We start from the raw sequence: 21,977 nt of genomic DNA on the forward strand, positions 1-21,977 counted from the left end.
TTTAAAAGGGACAGGTCTGACCCTGAGGAGCCCTTGGGCTTTTACCTTTGCCCAGATAATGACACCTACATTGCCTCAGAGCAGTTTGTGTGTGAGCCAGATGCCAGACACACTGCCCCAGGGAACAGCAACAGATGCTTTCATTGAAAAGAGAGTCTTTCCAACTTTACATGTGCACTGCACACAGACTTCTCATGTGTACTGCACAGGCACTTTTCATGTGTATTGCACACTGTCTTTTCATGTGTACTGCATGCTGACTTCTCATGTGTATTGTATGCATATTTCTTATGTGTACTGCACAGATACTTCTCCTGTGCAGTGCCCACATACTTCTGTATGTGTTGCACAGACTTCACATTGGAAAATCAGGTTCATGATCTGTCTCCTATATGAAAAATAATGCAGTGATCTTAGGTTATAGGAAAATTACTGTTGGTTTAATTACATGTGCTAGATTTATAAAAGTATTGTATGTCAAACCTGTCAGTAGTTTTAGATTTAAAAATGGCACATTTTGCATCTCAGTACAGGTGAGCTGCATAGTGGTAGGGACAAGGTATTGCTGGCTTCAGTGTAAAGAAAAAGTGTCTTTAACTGTCCTCACTGTGTTAGAGTAGAAAACCCTGAACTGTGAGTAAAATATAGGAGGCAAAAGATTTTTAAGTGTGTTCTATCTTTTTTTAAAATTTTGTGTGTGTGTGTGGTATTTGCTTGCAACATGTGTGTAGTGCCTGCAGAAACCAGAAGACAATGTTGTGTCCCTGGAACTGGAGTTAGAGATAGTTGTGAGCTGCCATGTGGGTTCCAGGAACCAAGCTCAGGTCTTCTGGAAGAGCAGCCAGTGCTCATGACCTCAGAACCATCTCTCCAGCCCCTCCTCCTCATTTTCTAAGGGTGCCACTAACTATCTGTCAAGCTGGTAATTAAGTTACAGATTTAGGTAGCTAATGTGATGTTAATTTCATGTAGTAATTCATTAAAAGATGCAGTTTGTGCATTTTGCAGCGTATCTCATTCAGCAAAGTGCTGTTGATTATAAATTGCACAGTAACTGTTTAGCATGAGACAAGTCGCTACCAATTACATTATGACACAGTGCTTTTATATTTGCTTTAGCAGATGTATTCTAGTTGTATAGAAATGAAACTTGAAAATCTCATTTGTCTTAGTCTACTATATATGTATTTATTACTGTGGTTTCATTTGGACAAGAGTAATTAAGATAAGGGCATGTGGCCTGAGCTGTTCTGTGACAGCATCCCTGAGGACTGTAAAGAGTAGCAGATTTTACATAGTCACTGGCTTCTTGGACCAGTGATGGGATGCCCATGGTTTGCCCTTAGATAATTAACTTCATGCCACACGCCTCAGTATTTTTTAAAATAAATGTTACAGATCAACTTGAAGAAATTGTGTGCTGCGGTTAATCTACTTATTCTTTTCTTTAGCTTTGCAGCAGTAGTCCCTGCAAAAACAGGTAATAAAAAGACAAGCTCAGACCCTGGTTCCTTCCATAGGGATTTCTCATGTTTTCTTAAGAACCAAAACCAACCAACCAGACAAACTGTACATATGTGATGAATACAATTCAAGGGGGAAGAATGGAAAAAGGAAATGTAGAGAGATGGACAGAAGCCAGATAAACAGCTAGACATACAGAAGTAAACTTGAAGAATGCAAAAATAACAAGATACTTTGGAAGTAAAGGACCATTTCAACAACACCACAGCATTCTTTCTCTATTTCGCTATCCAGAGCATTCTTCAGGCTTTGTGGTGCGGCTGAAAGGTAACATATTGGAAAGATAAAATGGAACTTTGGCTCTGATAATGAAATCATTTCACTCAGGAAAAGATTAGAAAGCATCATATGTAATTGGGTGGATGACCGGGATATGCAAGAGGGGCCTGAGGATGGTGGCAAGCCAGTGTGAATTACAGCATCCAGACAGCCTGGCATGGTCATCCCTCCAGCTCAGAGCCTAGAGCCGAGCCCCTTATTTGCTGTGATTTACCATGTCTACATTTCTGTGATGGTCAATAGAAGAAATTAAAATCAGCCAACAACAAAAACAGAGTCCTTATTATACGGTACTGTCACAAAAGACATTTGAAACTTAGGAATTATTCATTTCTAGAATTTTCTGTATAATGTTTTTAAGTGGTGGGTACAACTGAACACCATCCCCAATCCCGACTTAGGAGGGCATGTGGCAGCTCTCTACTGAGCGTGCATGTAGCCACGTTGGAACTGCTTAGCAGACCCTTCCTTCTTCAGTCATGACAGAGCTCCATAAGGTGACCCTCAGGTCTCCATCTCACTGTTCTGCATCCCTCTCCTGTGGGCCCCCTCCATCCCATCCCTACCATGGTCACCTTCTTGTAATCCCTCCACCTTGAGTTTGCCCCTAGTAGTCAAAGTGTGCCCATAGGTGTCTGTGTATTGGGAAGGTGTTTGGCCACCGATTAATCAAGATGGGTGGGGTGTGGGGAAGATGGATTCCTTTACCTAGCAGGCAGGACTTATAAACAATGCACACTATTGCTTTTGTTTCTCAAGTGTAGTTAAATAGCTATTTATTTCTCCTGGTACATGTAACCTAGATTGCTTCTCCAAAGCAAATTGTTTCTTTTAGTATCTTCAATTATCTGGCACAGTGATGCATACAAATCGTTGATGTTTGTCTCAGTAACAAAAGCTTCATTCTTTCACCTCTAATAGAGTCTGTGGACAGCTACAAATTGCTCTGTCCTCAAGATTTTGTTCAATCATGAAAAATTAGACTCTTCTTGGTGTTATTATATTATTATATAGCCTAGTGGATGTGAAGCCCTGATGTGAAGATTCCCGAGTTCTTTCAGTTTTGCACTAGATAGAATCAAATGTGCAGGAAATGCCTCATTTCCCTACCTTTGTAATAGACAGCTCACATACATAGCTCATAAGCTTTCTTGTGACTAAGGGTCAGCATTATGCCAGTAAACCACTGAAAGTCTGGGAGCAAACAATCTTTAGCATTTGTCAAACTGGTAGATGTATCCCCCGCTGTGACAGATGTCACGCTACCAATGGTTCTGGCTTCTAGAGTGTCACCTGAAAGTGGTCGTGAGCACATACTGCTTGGAAAAATGATCAGCTCATGTCAGCGTAGTGTGAGAGGATTCTGCAACTGGATTAGTAACATGGAAGTGCAGAGATCTTGGGGCATTCTTACAGAAGTCACTAAAGTCTTTGAATCTTTCTCATGAAAGTCAGACAACCAAAAGCACTTCAAAATTGAAGTTGGCCTGGAACTTGCTATGTAGGCCAGGTTGGTTTCAAACTCACAAAGCGCTGGCAGTAAAAGTGTGCACTACTACCCCAGCTAAACCTGCTGCATTCCTATTTTGCATGACTCATCATTCAAAATTAGAGCATGTTAGCAAAACCGAAGGCAGAGTTATTTCATAGCACTTGTGGTGAGTTGTGGCTATTCTGTTATCCGCTTGCCAGCCTTGCTGTAGTGTAGTCTCAGGGCCTGAGTTGAGGGGCACAGTTGCCTAACTTCCCCCTTGGTGCTTATGGAAAGGGTCAGATGGTTAGACTCAGCAGTAGGTATTACCTGCTCTTTTCTTTGTGATATCTTTAAAAGGTAGGGGATAGAGTAGTAACCATGGCAAAGTATTGTTAGGATATGACATTTAGAGATGCCGTAAGTCACGGGAATTCTAGCAACAGAGCCAAGGAGAATGAAGCCGTTGACACAGGTGCCACTATTAGTGCTGTCATTACCTCTCTCCTCTTTTGTTGGCTTATCTAGTCACCTGCTTTTGACTCACCCAGTGTTACCCTGTGTTTGGAAGTCTTTGTACTTGCTCATGTTCCACGCAGATTGTATACATTGGCACTTTGTCCTGTTGACAGAATGCCGGAGATAATAAACATGGAGGAAAGCTTTGGTTCAGCTCACAGCTGTGGAAGATTCACTTCATGGCTGATTGGCTGGAGTGGTTTTGGGCCTCAGTGAGGCACTTCGTGGTAGTGTGGCACAGAGGAGGCTGCTCACATAGTGGCAGCTGAGAAGCTCAGTGCCTCAGTCCCCTTCTGAGGGCATGGCTCCCAAGACCTAAGAGTTTATACCGCCACCCAATGTCAACTTGGGAACAGAGCTATAAAGCATGGGCCTTAGGAGGACTTTTAGATTCAGTCTGTAGCAGTTTTGACATCTTGACAGGTCCACCCACAAGTCACTTGTTGGCTGCTGGTTTTGCCTTATGTGAGTTTCCTCTCTGGAACTTTGCTTTTGCTTAAGTAACAACAATGAATTTTGCTCTTAGTGTATGTCTGCTGTGTTTAATTTCTCTGTTAGTTGTGTTAGTGACTGTTGTATGGAGTTTCTCTATTAATATGTGTCTGTTGTGTGATTTTTTTCTATTATTGTATTGAATTTCTCTATGTATTTACTGTGTTGAGTTTCTCTATTAGAATATGCTGTGTTGAGTTTTCTATTAATATGTGTCTATTGTGACAAATTCTTTAAAGTGTCATCTTTTAGGCAGCATCTACATCACCTTCAGTTTGGAGAAATCTTGCTGGGTTGTAAGGTAGAAATCTAGTGTGGAAGTTCATTTCCTCTAGGGCACTTTGTAATATCACATGTCAAAACTGTTGGTCTTTGAGAGCAATCTGGGTTCTCAAAATTATTATCAATATGCTTTTCTCACTGAGAATTTTGTCTTTGACATTTTCCACCGAAGGGTGCAGGTGCAGAAATTCTCTCTGTTTATCTTCATTGTATTTCGTAAAGTTCCTTTAAATCTGTAAATTCATACTTTCCAGAGTTTTTCTCTTACCTCCACAAAGAATGGCCGTCCTTTGTCTCTGCTGTCAGCGATTCCCAGAGACATCTGGGGGATTTCTTCCTGCTTTTATAACCGACTTAGGGCTCTGGTGTGCTTTGTCCCATGACATCCTTTCCGCGTATTTATTATCTTTTCCAGTTCCAATGTGAGCTTAAATTGGTTCAGTAGGTTCTAAGCCTTACTGTCTTACATTTGGCTTTTCCCATCTGCAGTATCTGTCACACCTGTGGGTCTCCTTGGTCTTTAATATTCTTCTTCAACAAAATAAACACATATAAAGTCTTTACTTGTTCTGGTGTTGGCTCCCTGTCACTACACTTATGGTAATGGTTCTTTGATGCTGAATTCTTTGCTCAGGTGACTGTTCATCTTAGGACATGTACTAGACATTTTATTTGAAAACTGTGGAAGTATGTTGAAGGCTAAGTTGAAATCTTTCTTCAGAGGGATACAAAGCTTGGTTTTCACCCAGTGCGTCCTCACAGCTAGACCGTTCAGTCCTGAGCATGCACACAATGCATAGTGTACTCTAGAGTCTGCTGTTTCTTTCTGCTGTTGTGTGGTGGCCAGAACTGCACAGCCTTGCGCTCCACCTTGAATATGCCAGTGTCCTGGGGAATGGACACTGTAGTACTCTAACTTGGGGGACCTGAACCCCTCATGGGTCTTGACTCGGTAACGTCTCTATCTCTAGTGCTTCGTTACCTCCATGCTAATAATGCTGATGTTCTGTTTAGCTAATGCATTCTCAGAAAAGGTCTGGATTATTTAATTTTTCTTTACTATCAAGTCCACCCAAAAGTTACTTATATATTACTATATAATTTTTTCATCTGCTGCAGGTAGATTTCTCTTTTTCTTCCTTTGTGTGTATTTACACATATTTACATACCTAGAGACTATAGTTTTAATGCATTTAAATCACTTTTCTTTTGTTTGCTTTTCTTAAAAACTTAATATGTTTCCAGCATAAGATAAACCAAGAATTTACCTGTGGTTTTCTAGTTATCTCTCCGGTTTTATTTTTTATATTGAATCTTTGGGCTTATGTTTTTTACACAGTTTGCTCATAACCTATATTTATTTTATTATCTCATATATGAGATCAGAATCTTATATTAAAAATGATGCCATCATTTTTCCCTAAGGTTTTGAACTCTGGCTTTATAGCATATTAAACCTTTCTAAGTTCCCATTCCACCACCGCTCTGATCCTACGGGAAGTTGTGCTTTAGTGACTCTGATGTGACTGTCACTTTGGTTTTGCAGGCTTTGCAGAACTTATTGACTAATTGAGGTTTATTTTTCTGAGTAAACATTATGGTTTGTCATAGTAACTGAAGCATTTTTTCTTTAAAATTTTGTGAAATATAGAAAACTGAAAAGAATTGAATTGATTCTTGCCAGGGACATAGTGTGTTTCTTCCTCCCCGCCCCCCCTGTGAATTTTTTCTCACTGGTATCTCTGAGCTTGCAGATACTCCACCTCTCAGCCCTCCCACTCCATCTTCTGTGGTCCAGGAACATCATATCACAGACTATTGTATTTTCTGCATGTTTTTAATACTTAGTGTAACATTTACCTTGATGAGTCTTTAGGTTTCTGTTACAAATAAAGCATTTTTCATTATCTTTTCTACTAGATTTGGTGTAGGTAAAAAGATTGATGTTTGTAAGTTTGGTAAGGAGGTACCACTCAAGACCTTTGGTCATTGACCCCACAAACACTGCTCGTCCTTATCCTCACTTCTGGCTCATTGCATATGCTGGGTGCTCTCAAGAGGTGATCAAGAACAGCAGTGGTTCTGGCAGAGTTCCTCCTGTTCCAGTCTTGTAGTCAGAGGTCGCTGGGCTTTGCTTCTGAGTCATGGTGAGTGGCATTGTGGTGAGTGTGGCACTGTGTTGGTGCATGGCTTTGGCATGAAACAAAATATTCACCACGGTTTCCCAGTTTCCCAATTTTGTTTTGATTTTTCTCGTTTCCCCAGTGACTTCTTTTTCCTCTTTAGCTAGTTAGAATTGTGCAGCTTAGTTTCCATGCAGATGGGGCTTTCCCAGCTATCTCCCACTTTGATTTCAACTGGAGCTTTGTTGTGGCTGGAAAACACACTGTTCTCTTCTAGTTTTTGAGCAATCTAGTTTGGCCTTAGTAGATACGGTCTGCTTCTATTGCTTTGGATAGCTTACATTGAGTTTCATTTACTAGAGTTGTTGTTAATTACATTAATGCATATGGTGCAGGGCACTGACCCCAGTGCCCTGACTGTTATGAAGCATTCACTCTACCATTGAGCCACACCCCTGACAAACTAAGCAATTTAAAGTACTCATCATCCTGTCATTCTGTCAGTGAGAGCAGCTCTATCGACGTGGGGGAGGCTGTGTCTTTGCAGAGGTGGTAAGGATGGGTGATCAGTTTGCTCACTTAGCCTGTTGGCAGGACTTGATATTGTGACTATATTCCTTAGTTCTTCCTGGATTTACTTGTTGACTCTCAGCTAAAAGCCACTCTCAGATTCTTTATAACATTTCATTCATTGGATCAGTGTTTCTTTTCCCTTCCCCTCATTCATTCATTCCTCTGTGTTCAGTTATTTATTTTGGAGGACAGCAGGTTGAAGCCAGCAGATTGCATATGCTAAGCACATGCTGTTTGAGTTTTCTTTGCCTGCTGTACCAAAATGCCCAGGGCTGTCAGTTAAAAGGAGGGAGCGTTTCTTTTGATTCCTAGTTTCTGGGTAGTCCAGCGCCACACCTTTGAGCAGGAGGCAAAGCAGAGAGTCTTGGATACTGTTTACTTCCTGACAACCTGGCACAGAGGAGCAGAAAGGCCAGGGACACCACTTCCTGAAGCCATACCCCCACATTGTCCCCATCTGATTGTGAGCCTGTTAGTTATCGGTCACCTGATGACGTCTCAGCCCTCTTGCTCAATCCACCTAACTCTTTGAAGTCCACCTCTGAGTACAGTTGCTTTGGGCCAGGCCTCCAGCACTTGAGTCTGAGGACACTCCAAGGTCTGGGTCTGCCATGTACTCTCACTCCAAGGCACAGCCAGGCTCTTCTGCAGCTTTGCAGCCAGCAGGGACAGGTCACATCTTACAGTCCAGTCTCTTTCCCACAAATTCTGCTGTGAAATTGGAAGGGATCCCATTGTGATTCAGCATCTTTGCCTCATTCCAAAGTCTGAGCCGTCATCAGCCGGCACAGCCTCTCCAGCGCTCAAAGAACTCTGCTTGCATGTTCCAGGGCTTCGGGTATCCACTTTTACTGGCCATTGTTTTGCTTTCCATGTGGCCATGTGGAAAATACAGCTTCTTAATAACATCTTTGAGGTGGTGGATTTCAAAGCGGCGGCAGCTTTGCCAGTCTCCTCAGAGTTCCTCTCATTATTGCACGGTCAGGACTCAGTTATGTGCGTGGATTCAGATAAAAGGCTCAGCATTTCCACACAGTTCTGCTGGCAAGGAGTCTGTTTTCATTTTTCTGATTAACTCTTTGTTTTACCTTTATTTGTATGGGAGTGTTGCAGGTGTATGTACATTATTCATGTGTGTGTGTGTTGCACGTATGTACTGAGGGCAGAGGCTGATGTTGGATTCCTTCCTCTATCATTTCTGTTTTCTGAGACAGTGTTTTCACTCACTCAGCATGGGGCTCATGATTCTGCAAGACTATCTGGCTAGCCCAGGAATCCTCCTGCCTCCACTTGTGATGTGCACTGTCACACCCTGTCAAACGGTCCTTCCCCTCCCCTCCCCCCCCCCTCCCTCTCCCCCTCCCTTATGAGCATCCAGACCCAGGGGCATGCCAAGCACCTTACTGACTGTGCCGGATCCCTATTCCGTGTTTTACTTTCATTGTTGAAAGCTGAATTGATTATCAATACAAAGTTTTGGGCAGGTGGTTTAGTTTTCTTTAAGTAGTGTAAAAATGGAGTAGATAGAGGTTGGGAAGATGGGTGAGATTTAAGCAGCTGCCACATCATTAATCTCTCTTCACCGTATTCCTGGTTAATATATATTGATCATTCCCTGGTGGGAAGGAAGAGCTGGGCTGTGAGCTGCTGTGGCTTCCTGTTTCCTACTGTGCATATTCCCACCTCTCCTGCTTTGTATTCAGGTCTGAGCATCAGCTGCTGGCAGAACACTTCCCCACTGCGCCCGGCCGCACTGCTAGTGTGTGTGCAGCAAGGCTTCCTTGCTATTTCCTATGTGTGTTTTAAACACTTTTTCTACACACTATGTTTGTGAACCCCCCTTGTCTTGAAAGTGCTTTCTTCTGCCCACTCCCACCCTGCCCAGGGTTGAGTCAGAGATGTGCCACCTCTGTGAAACCACGCCTATCATGTCTTCATCCGCAGCATTCAGTCAGTTGTCCTCCACAGCTTCCTGATTGTGCCTCTGCGCCATGTATCTAATTCCTGGTTCTCTGTGGTGCCCCTTCAGTCTCCTCTCTACTGAAGGTGGCTTCCTGACTACAAGCACATCCAGCCCTCTCGCCCTGAGAAATCTCATCTCTTTTTGTCCTGTGTGTAGCTTCTGGGCTTTCCCCTTCAAATCCAGGGTCCCAGGAAGCAGTCTGGCTTCACTCTCCCCTGTGCTTGCCCCTCCCCAAACCTCCCCCCATGGATGAGATGGCATTGACCTCTGGAACGCAGTGACCATGCTCTCAGACATGAGGCCATCCTTCCCATTCTCATGACCACACGCCAGGTAACTCTTTTTTAATACCATCCTATGTGTTTGATACTCCCAACCACAACAGCATCTGCTTGAAACCGGTGGAAGCTCTGGTCCCCAGGCACTTCACCATCATAGGTTTCATTGTATCTTTTGAGTTCCTACCTTGTTTCTTCTTACTCCTGGCTCAGCCTTAAGTATAGCAATTACCCAGGCCTCAGATGTCAGGCTCACTTTTCTCTCCACAACATGATCTCTTTGGCTGGTCATTTATTTACTTTTACAAAAACAGCTCTCGCTGTGTATTCCCAGATCTCTGCCTCTTAGCCCAGACCTCTCTCTGGGGAAACAAAAGAATGTGCATATATCCTTCATGTGTCACCATTTTCAGATTGCTGTGTAACCTTGGTAATTATTTTAGATGGTTCTCTAATGTTATGTTAACTGGCTCTGCCTTAATTAGCCTAACCATTTTCCTGCTGAAAATGACTTGTTCTGAATTCCCAGCCATGGTTCACAGTCCACACATGTGTTGAGTTGAGGTTCTGTGGAATGCAAAGTGAAGGGACATCCCCTCTCAGACTAGCTCAGTGCTCTCATATAAAGACAGGAACCTCTGTGGAGCTTTTGGCAGACTGTCCCCCAGCTTTGTGTTCTGCCTCTATTAAGAGTCTTGCCCTCACTACTGAAACTGCAGGCAGCTTTTCACTTTGATATAGCCTGGAAAGAACCCCTCTGTGTGCCCCTCTGTGTAGCACCATCACTGTGTCCCCTTCCAAGCACCTAGGATAGAGATCCAGTGAAGTCAAGAAGGAATGAGCACAGCTTGAAAAAAGGCCTAGAATGTGTCCACCATTTCTGCCGCCTCCATGTTCTTAGCCAGAGAAAGGCTATGAGGACATGAAAGACAGACCAAAAGCAGTTTCCAAGAGAACACATGATAGAAACGGAAGTAACTTTGAGCACAGAAATTAATGGCATCATAAATATTATAACAAGAGCTTGAACTTAAGAGAATGGAATGAGATGAAATGGGAAATAAAACTAAGGGAATAAAACAACAGCAGCACTCCAAAGCTAATGAATGAAATCAAAACAGCTAAGAGTTTAATAGCTGGAAAATGAAATTGTTGGCATAAAGGCAAAACATTATGGAATTACAGAGAAAGCCAAACAGAAGAAACCAAAAAAAAAGTAGGAAGCAGTATAAATCATGGTGAGGGGGATCCACAGTAAAGAGTTGGCACTAAAGGAAAGAACCTTACCCCAAAGAAAAATGTATGAGAAAGTATGTTGGGGGACATACTAGAAGAAAAGTTTCCTTAATTAGACTAAGATGCCAGAAGGTAAAGGAGAATGTAGTACTTTAAAAGGAAGAAGTGTTTTTTAGCTACCAAGATGAAAATAGAGCCAGGGTTGGGGGCACATACTTGTTATCCCAGCACTCAAAGAGGCTAAGGCAAGAGGATCACTAAGTGTTCAGGCCTGAACTACTGACACCAAAGACCATTTTATATTTGTGTGTGTGTGTGTGTGTGTGTGTGTGTGTGTGTGTGTGTGTGTGTGTGTGTGTATAACAGGCTGTGGTGGCTCAGCATGTAAAGGTGTTTACTGCCAAGCCTGATGAGTTTTAACCTCTGTTACACACATAGAAGAAAGAGAAGCAATTCCATAAGTTGTCCTCTGAACTCTGCATGTTTCATGGTACTAATAGATGTCCACAGACAGACAGATGTACGTCCGTACACATATACATAATAAATTTTAAAAGAGGGATTGGGAAGATTGCTTAGTGGGTACAGTACTTTGTCTACAAGCATAAGGACCTGACTTCAGTTACCAGAACCCGCAGAAAAGCTGGGCATAGTGGCACACGCCTGGAAACCAGTGCTGGGGGTAGAGACAAGAGGAGCCTAGGGATTTTCCAGCTGTCCTATGTAGCTCAGATGACACGATCCAGGCTTAGTGAGAAATGTGCCTTATGAACTGTAGTGGAGAGGAGTAGCACAGGACGCAGCCAATGCAAGCTCTGGTCTTCACATCATGCCTATCTAGGTGCAAACCCACACACACAGGCATACAACACACAGGTGCACCCCTATGCATAGTACACAACACAGGTGCATCCACACGCACACACACAGATATACAACACAAGTGCAAATGCGCTTATGACATATACCGCACATGCATCCACATGCATAGACATTCGACACAGGTGTGCACGTACACAGGCACACAACACTGGTGCTTCCACATAACATACATAGGCATACAGCACAGGCATACCCACACACATGAGCATACGACACAGGTGCACCCACACATGCGCACATGACACAGGAACACACACCCACATAGACGTACATGACACAGGTACATACAAGCATATGACGCAGGTGCACACACCATAGACATACAACACAGGTGCACCCACACATGGGCGCATGACACAGGTGCACACACTTTCATAGGTGTATGACACAGGTGCACACACTTTCATAGGTGTATGACACAGGTGCACACACTTTCATAGGTGTATGACACAGGTGCACACGCTTTTTCATAGGTGTATGACACAGGTGCACACACTTTTTCATAGGCACATGACACAGGTGCACACACTTTCATAGGCACATGACACAGGTGCACACACTTTCATAGGTGTATGACACAGGTGCACACACTTTCATAGGCACATGACACAGGTGCACACACTTTCATAGGTGTATGACACAGGTGCACACACTTTCATAGGTGTATGACACAGGTGCACACACTTTCATAGGACAGGTGCACACACTTTCATAGGCACATGACACAGGTGCACACACTTTCATAGGTGTATGACACAGGTGCACACACTTTCATAGGTGTATGACACAGGTGCACACACTTTCATAGGCACATGACACAGGTGCACACACTTTCATAGGCACATGACACAGGTGCACACACTTTCATAGGTGTATGACACAGGTGCACACACTTTCATAGGCACATGACACAGTGCACACACTTTCATAGGCACATGACACAGGTGCACACACTTTCATAGGTGTATGACACAGGTGCACACACTTTCATAGGCACATGACACAGGTGCACACACTTTCATAGGCACATGACACAGGTGCACACACTTTCATAGGTGTATGACAGGTGCACACACTTTCATAGGTGTATGACACAGGTGCACACACTTTCATAGGCACATGACACAGGTGCACACACTTTCATAGGTGTATGACACAGGTGCATCCACATAGTATACATTGTGCTAAAATTAAAGATACAAATAATTGAAACTAAACAACTTTATAGGCTGGATAGAAATGTAATGACAAGTAATAGAGGGTGGAATATGAAATTGGAACATGTAAGCTTAAAAATATTTTTCTAATCCTTAGCTATAGGAGTTTTGTTTTGTTTTGTTTTTTTCAGAAATAACATAAGGAAATAGAGATACTTAGAAATTCTGTTTTCTTTTTGAGACAATCTCAAGACAGCCTCAAGCACGTAGTTCACTCACCTCATCCTCCTGGGTGCTATGATTAGAGGCTACCTCACTCTACAGCCAGTTTTGTGTTCTGTACAAAGCCAAAACTTACATTACTTTTATATACAACAACATAATTTTGACTATTTCACCTACAATTTTTTGTCAATGCCAGGCACTATTTAATTAACAACAAAAGAGTCTGGCTTAGTAGTGGTGTACATCAATAATCCCACTGCTCAGGAGGCAGAGGCAGTGGGATCCCAAGGACAGGCCAGCCTGGGCTACATAGTAAGGTCTGGTTTTAAAAATAAGAACAATTGAAAAACAGCTTATTCTAGAAAGTATGTGAAATAATAAAGTTATATACCCAGTCAGAACTTTAATGAGACTCAGTGTAGGTAGGGTTTCAGGTCCACAGGTCACCCTCCCAAGTGACTTCTCATCTTCATACTTTCAGAGTTATTTTCATTGCCCAATGGCTTGCACTGTTGTGACAGCTCACCTCCTAGCTTATGGGAAGTTGGTGGGGAAACTGCCCCTCCTTAGGGTGATCATCGTTTCTCAGTTTGTCACCCTTGTCTGGTAGCCCAAAGAGTGCCATGAGCAAGTCATAGCTCACTATGTGCAAGGAGGGGAAGCCAGTGAGGAAAATGTCAGTTCATAAAAGAGTGACTGCCAGGGTACAAAAGGCTTGTTCAGCACCGCTCTGCAGAAGCCAGCTGGTTGTTCATGACATGTCACTGCAGTGTTTGAGCTATGCCCCTGCCTTCCCATCCTGCCCCTGGGTTGCATACTCAGTAGGTATCTTCTCTTCACTAAGTGTATCTATAAGAGCATGCATGTCGCCGGGCATGGTGGCACATGCCTTTAGTCGTAGCACTCGGGAGGCAGAGGCAGGCAGATCGCTGTAAGTTCGAGGCCAGTCTGGTCTACAAAGTGAGTCCAGAACAGCCAAGGCTACACAAAGAAACCCTGTCTCGGAAAACTTAAAAATGTCACAACAGGAACAGAAGGTGTTAGATAAACTGTCATCATCCACAAAGGCAAAGCGGTTATTACACTGCAGTGCTTTGGTCCAGTATGAAATTCAAATATGTATCTTGTAACGGCCATGTAAAAGTAATGATTTCAAATATTTGGCTTTTTCTAAAATAAGTAATATGTGGAGGAATAATTTCTGTTTATATGCCCAAGGATCCAGCAAATCAAAAACAGACTGAATCATGGCAAATAATCATGGCTTAAATATATAAGAGGTTAGAGAAATTGGATAGTTCACGACATTTAAACCGATTTGCTTCCAAAGCAGCTGCAGATGAGGCCAGTGTCCTTTCTTTACTGAGTGGGTTTCACTTGTCTATCTAGCTCCACATGTCCTCCTGACTTACCGTTCATCATAAATGCAAAGAAACATATGTAGTGAATATTGTGTTCAGTTGCATTGGTGATTTTATTAAACCACGAGCCATCACAGTCTTAGAACTTTCTCATTTTAGGGTGAGAAACCACAAATGAGTGTTTTCTTTATTGTTATAACTTTCTGTTCATTGATGCAATCTCTGCGGTCACAACACTTCCTGATCCCACTGACCACCATCTCATGACCACGGGAGGTATAGTCACTACTATATTTTTTACTACATAAGAGCCTTGTTGCTCATACAGATATCATCATCCATTACATAGAAGCTTGCTGGAGCTGTCAGTAAAGGCTTGTGAATGTCAGATACCCCATAGGAAGGTTGACTTTACTGCTCTACTGGGCCAGCCTTCTCAGAGTGGGGTATCAGTAGAGTCTGTAGCTCTGTGAGCAGTGAGGAAGGATTATCCACTGGGGAAAGAGCTCTGATGCGTGTTTCTGTAGATTTGGAATGGGCACCTCCTTAAAATGTCCATAGTGTCAAGACACAGCTTTGTTAACGGAGGCCTCTCACCCTTTTGATAATAATCTTAGTTTTTAAACAATTATGACATATGTACAGTTTTACCAACAGATTTTTTTTTTTTTTTTTTGTCTTAACAGAAATCCTAGAGGCTGGCACTAAAGGAGCTTCTGAGTCTCTTAAAGGTGTAAAACGAAAAAAGATTGTTGCTGAGAATCACCTGAAAAAAATACCAAAATCCCCCCTGAGGAACCCTCTTCAGACAAAACACAAGCAAAACACAGAAGAGTCGTCGCTCAGCATTCTCCAGAGTGTGTCAGAATCTCACAAGAAACACAACTGTGTCCCTGCTAAAAATGGGAAGCAATTTACCAAGCAAAATGGAGAAGCACCTGGCATGACTGCTGAGGTCTCCAAAGCTGAAGACTTCGTCTCCCCAAAGAAAGCCTCGTTTCCTCAGCACCGGTCAGAGCTGCGGAGATGGCGGTCTGAGGGCTCAGACCCAGCCAGGCTCAGTGGACACAATGGACAGTGGGGTTCCAGCTCCCCCTCCAGTAAAAGCAGGCCTGACACCAGTGAATGTAACTCTCCTTGCTGTAGCAGCACGCCCCCCTCCTACACAAGTACCGCATTCGATGTCTTACTGAAAGCAATGGAGCCAGAGCTGAGTACCTTGTCACAGAAGGGCTCATTTTGTGCAGTAAAGACAGAAAAACCGAGACCAAATAAAAGTGTACGATCCCCTTCTAAACTAAAGAACAGCTCCCTGGATGCCCCAAATCCTACTTCCCAAGAATCGGTCGCTGAATTGCAGTGTTCTCCGTGTACCTCATACCCAGTACATGTGGCCTCCACTCAGAAGAGTGAGCACGTGGCAGCTCAGTGTGTTTCTCACCTGGATAACCCACACGACCACCTTGCTCCCAAACCTAACCAACAGAGTCAGCAGCTTCCGGGGCACCTGGGCTCACTAGGATCTCTGACAAATCTGCACACCCTCGAGAACTCTAAACTTGAAGCGGTTTATAATACACCAGTGACGTCCACTGTAGGTCTCACTTCTCCCTCCAGTAGAACTCAGGTTACTCCTCCACACCAGCAAATGGATTCTGTGTCACCTTCGTCAGTAAGCCCCGCCAGCTCCGCACAGTCGCCCCCAGGGCCGATTTACAGCTCCACCCATGTTGCTTCTGTTGTTAGTCAAAGTGTAGAGCAAATGTGCAATCTTCTTCTGCGAGATCAGAAACCAAAAAAACAAGGCAAATATATCTGTGAGTATTGCAATAGAGCGTGTGCAAAGCCCAGCGTGCTTTTAAAGCATATCCGCTCCCACACTGGGGAGCGGCCCTACCCCTGTGTGACATGCGGGTTCTCATTTAAGACTAAAAGCAATCTGTATAAGCACAAAAAATCCCATGCACATACCATCAAACTGGGTCTTGTCTTACAGCCAGAGGCTGGTGGTTTATTCTTGTCCCAAGAGTGCCCCAAAGCACTTAGTGTCCATTCGGATGTTGAGGACAGTGGAGAGAGTGATGAAGAGGGGCCTGGAGACGGGAGGCAGAATGACCCAGGTGTCATGGACCTGCAGCCTGGGCAAATAATGAAGACGATAGCTAATCCTGAAGCTTTACCCAAGTCTGTTCCAAGCAATTCAGATCATGTGGTCAGTGTCCTCTCTTCACAGAGCGGACCTTCAGAGTCACAAGCCCTGACAGAGTTACCAAAAGTTGTGGTCCACCCAGTAAGTGTGTCCCCCCTAAGAACTGACAGCCCACAGGTGGCCAATCCCAAGCCTGAACTTCCTAGCACACAGAGGCAGAAGGACCTTCAAGTGGCAACAATACTGTCACATTCAGCTGGTGTGTCTTCCCTGGAGACAGATGAGAAGTGCCATCAAAAGGGGGGTGCGAGTCAGTTGGAAGGGAAGCCAGATTCTCACAGTGGAACAGCACACGCGCAACTCCAAAGGCAGCAGGCCACCGACGACCCCCAGGAGCAGCAAGGAAAGCTGCTTCTGAGTCCTCGGAGCTTAGGAAGTACAGATTCTGGCTACTTTTCACGATCTGAAAGTGCTGATCAAGCTGTGAGTCCACCAACTCCATTTGCCAGAACTTTCCCCAGCACGGACCCAGACCCGGCTAAGAGCAGTGGACCCCCTGGGCCTCGAGTCCGTTCTCCTGCACCTTCTGCTCGGACCACTGGAGAGAAGTCATCAGTTGTAGGGCAGATGCGCCCACCCTTGGCAACTAAAACTCTGGAGGAAAGAATTTCAAAGCTGATCTCAGACAATGAAGCCCTGGTCGATGATAAGCAACTGGATAGTGTGAAGCCCCGGAGAACCTCACTTTCCAGACGGGGAAGCATTGATTCCCCCAAATCATACATATTTAAAGATTCCTTCCAGTTTGACCTAAAACCCATGGGACGGAGGACAAGCTCTAGCTCTGACATACCGAAGTCCCCATTCACCCCAACTGAGAAGTCAAAGCAAGTGTTTCTCCTGTCTGTTCCTTCCCTGGACTGCCTGCCTATTACGAGAAGTAACTCCATGCCAACCACAGGATATTCAGCCGTCCCTGCAAATTTAATTCCTCCCCCTCCCCCTCTGAGAGGAAGCCAATCATTTGATGATAAAATCGGCACTTTCTATGATGATGTCTTTGTGTCAGGACCCAGCCCATCCATGCCCTCAAGTGGACATCACCGTCCCCTGGTCAGACAGGCTGCAGTGGAAGACTCCACAGCCAGTGAGAATCATGTGCTGGGATCTGGGCAGTCTGTGGATGAGAGCTGTCAAGGGTGCCCAGCCACCAGTCAGCCTGGGCCAGTGCACACCAAAGCAGCGCAAGCTCCTCACCTGGAAAAGAAGAAGTCGCACCAGGGTCGAGGGACCATGTTTGAGTGTGAAACCTGTCGAAACAGGTACAGGAAACTGGAGAATTTTGAGAATCATAAGAAATTTTACTGTTCAGAATTACATGGGCCCAAAACAAAGGTAGCTGTGAGAGAGACGGAGCACAGCCCAGCACCCGGCGGGACACAACCCCAGGTTCTCCACTACAGAGTTGCTGGCCCCACAGGTGGGTGGGAGCAGACGCCCCAGATAAGAAAGAGGAGGAAAATGAAAAGTGTAGGCGACGATGAGGACCCACAGCCACGTGAGAGTGGGATGTCCCCAGAAAGCACTGAGGCCCTTCAGCTACAGCCTGTCCCAGGCTCGGTTCCCAGTCCATCTAAACAGGCCACTGCCACAGCTGGTGACCAGGCACACAGAGCCGTCCATCTACAGAGCTCTCCTGTCCAGCCTCTGGCCAGGGTCCCTGAGCAGGCCTTGTACCTGAAGCAGTGCCCCGTGGCTGAACAACAGCTGAATTCTGCAGCACAGGACAAGATGGAGGTGAAGAGGCAAGGGGGTGGCATCTCTGTCATCCAGCACACCAACTCACTGAGCAGACCCAGTTCATTCGACAAGCTGGAGCCCTCAGAAGGAGGCACTGCCTTTTCTTTACAGGAGCTAGGCAGAACTGGGGTCCCTGGAGCTCTGAAACTGATAGGGATCCCACCAGAGGAAGGTCACCCACCTCGGGATGCCACACATCAGACGGCACTGCCACATGCCCTTAGAGGAGAGCCACGGGAAAGTCCTAGAAAAATTCCAAGTGAGCGTTATGTGTTGGGACAGCCCTTGAGGCTTGTCCGTCAGCACAACATCCAGGTCCCAGAAATTCTGGTTACTGAAGAGCCAGACCGGGACCTGGAAGCCCAGGGCCATGACGAAGAAAAGTCAGAGAAGTTCACTTGGCCTCAGCGCAGTGAAACCTTATCAAAGCTGCCAACAGAGAAGCTGCCACCCAAAAAAAAAAGGCTCCGGCTGGCTGAGATAGAGCACTCCTCAACAGAGTCAAGCTTCGATTCCACGCTCTCCCAGAGTCTCAGCAGAGAAAGCAGCTTATCCCGAGCGTCCAGCTTCTCAGCCTCCGTGGACATAGAAGACATGTCTAAAGCCGAGGTGTCCCCCAGAGCTGATTTCCCAAGTAAAGCAGAGTTTCTTCTGATTCCACTGGGCTCGAACACATTGAGTGTCCCTGGAAGTCACAGGGAAATGAGGCGTGCTGCCTCAGAGCAGATTAGTTGCATGCCCACGTTGATGGAGGTCTCTGACTTCAGAAGTAAGTCCTTCGACTGTGGGAGCATTGCTCCTTCCCATGCAGCGCCTGTACTCCTTGAATCTCAACCCTCCAACTCCCCGTCAGGTGTTAGGAACTCCGGACACGTGCCCCTTTTAGAAAGGAGACGAGGTCCCCTGATTCGGCAGATATCTTTAAACATAGCTTCAGATAGTCACCTATCTCCTGTCAGTGTATCATCTTTCCAAAATATTGTTCTTCCTACTGTAAATGCAATGCCGCTTCAGGGTCCAAGACTTTCTGACGCACCTTCTGCTGAGTTTCCTGCACATACTGTGCACTCCCAAACCCCGGCTAAGGACCTTCAGGCAGAAATGCCATGTCCCAAGTCTACTGACAGCTTTCCTCCTCAACAGCTTTTTGGTGTCCATTTATTAAATAAAACCAACACACCCCTTTGTCACCAAAACACACTGCTGTGTCTGCCAGCACCTGCACAGGGTGGCAAACCAGGTGCAAATCCCACGGTGTGCATGTCCTCTGCAGGCGAGGGTAGCTTTGCTCCCAAGTACCAGCTTCAGTGTCAAGCGCTCACTTCAGGCCAGGGTTGCTCTTCGAGTCCTCTGCATCCTTTACCTAATCCAGTTCTTCCAGATCAAACTGGAGCAGATCCATGCTCGGCTTCAGGAGCAGTCAGCGCAGCCGATCCTGTGTCTAAATCCTGCCCTCCGCCTCCACTGGAGCTCAGCCCACCAACTGAGCAGGTGCAGAAGGGACTACCATCCTTTATGCTGCCAGCGCACCAACAGAGTACTGTTCCTATGTACTGTTTTGCAACTGTCACATCTCTGCCACAAATCTTAGTGACCCATGACCTGTCCAACACGCCAGTTTGCCAAACTAGTCAAAGTATAGTGCCAGTCAGTGAAGAACAAAATTCTATGCCAAAATCACAGAACCATCTCCAAAATGCATTGCCAACACCGGAGATGGATCTTGCTTACAAAACTGTTCTCCCAGAGATGGGCCAAAATGTTTCAGTCTCAGACTCCTTGCCGGCAGTTCAGAAGGTGTCTGTTGGTAGACTGTCCCCGCAACACGAATCCTCAGCCTCGAGTAAAAGGATGCTTTCCCCAGCAAACAGTTTAGACATTGCCATGGAAAAGCATCAGAAGCGGGCTAAAGATGAGAACGGAGCTGTTTGCAGCACAAATGTCAGCCCCTTGGAGCTGCCATGCTCAAGAGCTAGCGAGGGCCAGAAGCCAAAGAAGCCAGTGCTGGTGAGGCAGCTGTGCACGACAGAGCCCCTGGAAGGAGCAGCACTGGAGCAGGATGCTTTCTCTGCATCTGAAAGGAGCAGCGAGAATGCTAATTTGGTGCAGGTTTTAACAACTGATAATTTGTCATCCGGACCCTCTATGTTTGCAGTCACAGACCGTGAATTGCAGGAGTTTAAGAGCACGAAGTCGTCCACTTCGTTGACTCCCACCATGCGAACTTCACCTGTCCCATCAGAAAGTGCCTGTGCTTTGCCTCTGCAGTCTACAGACAACAGCCAGGACGCAGAGTCACCAGGGGAGAAGGAAGGCAACGTCCAGGGCCAGAGCCAGCGTCCAAGCCCTGGTCTTCCATCGGTCAGCAGTTCAGACGCTCAGCAGCCACCATTCCCCAGCCTCAAGACCGCAACCAGCTTCACGTGGTGTTACCTGCTCAGACGGAAGTCTTTGCCGTTGCCTCAGAGCGACCAGAAGACATCGGCCTACACTGGCTGGGCAGTGAGCTCCAGTAACCCAAATCCACTTGGTTTGCCTACAAAAGTTGCTCTTTCTCTTCTTAATTCTAAACAGAAGACTGGAAAGTCAGTGTACTGCCAAGCAATAACCACCCATTCAAAATCAGATTTAGTGGTCTATTCAAGCAAGTGGAAAAACAACTTAAGCAAGGTACTTGAGATATAATTTATCTTCAGATGTCGTTTGTGCAAATTAGTCTCACCAAGTCCTGATGCCTTTAAGTGCCTTACTTACAATAAGTATTCTAATTTTGAATGACAATTCATAGGTTGTGACTATTAGAGGGGACGTGACATTCTCCCCAGCAGTCCCACTGGGAAGAGTCACCTACAGTTCTGGAAGTGACTCCGTCTGTAAATATTTTGCAAGCAATAACTTCCTGGGGCACTGAGCGTTGGCTTGTTTTTGTCTTTCCCTTCAGCTGACTCCACTTAGTAGGAGGTGACACATTGATTTTTTTCCTTCACTGAGGAGTAGTTAGCTGAGAGAAGCCCATGGCATAGTCTCTCCAGGGTAATTTGAGAACACCAAGCTGTAGATGACCAGAGATTCTGTTGTGAAATACACAGAGGACCAGAAACACTTGTCCTGTGCCTCCTGTGCACTGGTCTGCTCTTGCCATGTCTGTTGCAATATTCTAAGTGAACATATGAGAGCCACTGGCTACTGCATAAAAAAGATGCATGGAAGAACCCATTCTCTTATTAGCTTATTTTATCAAGATTTATGGGATAATTTAAGGTCATGACATTATAATTTGAAGTAATTTGTGGAATTCTCAATAGAATTGTTGGTTTTCTAAAGTGAAGGAACTCATTCAAGCAATCAAATAAATAAGGCATTATGGTAGGCTCTGGTCACTCAGAATTATTGATGACCTCTCTGACTTCTGCAGGTTCACAGACATATAGTTCTGATCCATAAGCATTTATGAATCAATCCATATCAACTACTGCAGTGCTAGCCTTACAGTAGAGGTCTGCATGGCTCTATCTATCACAGCTATTCTGTGGGGCTTTGGGTACAGGAAGACACTCCAAGGTGGTGTCACTTTAGCGGAGTCAGTGATGATAATAGTAGTAACAGATATTTTAGACAAATAAGTGGTTTTTTAAAATTAGTAGGTCTTTAAATCATGCATAA

General features: G+C 45.0%; 1 protein-coding gene across 2 annotated transcripts in view; it reads left to right on the forward strand.

Annotated features, from left to right (window-relative positions):
• Positions 1–21,977, forward strand: part of Hivep1 (HIVEP zinc finger 1) — a 125,857-nt gene that overhangs the window by 77,513 nt on the left and 26,367 nt on the right. For both annotated transcript variants that reach the window (XM_051170473.1, XM_051170481.1), the window contains one exon: positions 15,052–20,984. In XM_051170473.1, coding sequence (XP_051026430.1) covers positions 15,052–20,984 — 5,933 coding nt within the window. The remainder of the gene's footprint in view (positions 1–15,051; positions 20,985–21,977) is intronic.

This window comes from Acomys russatus, chromosome 3, assembly GCF_903995435.1.
Source record: "Acomys russatus chromosome 3, mAcoRus1.1, whole genome shotgun sequence".
NCBI classification, from domain to species: Eukaryota; Metazoa; Chordata; class Mammalia; order Rodentia; family Muridae; genus Acomys; species Acomys russatus.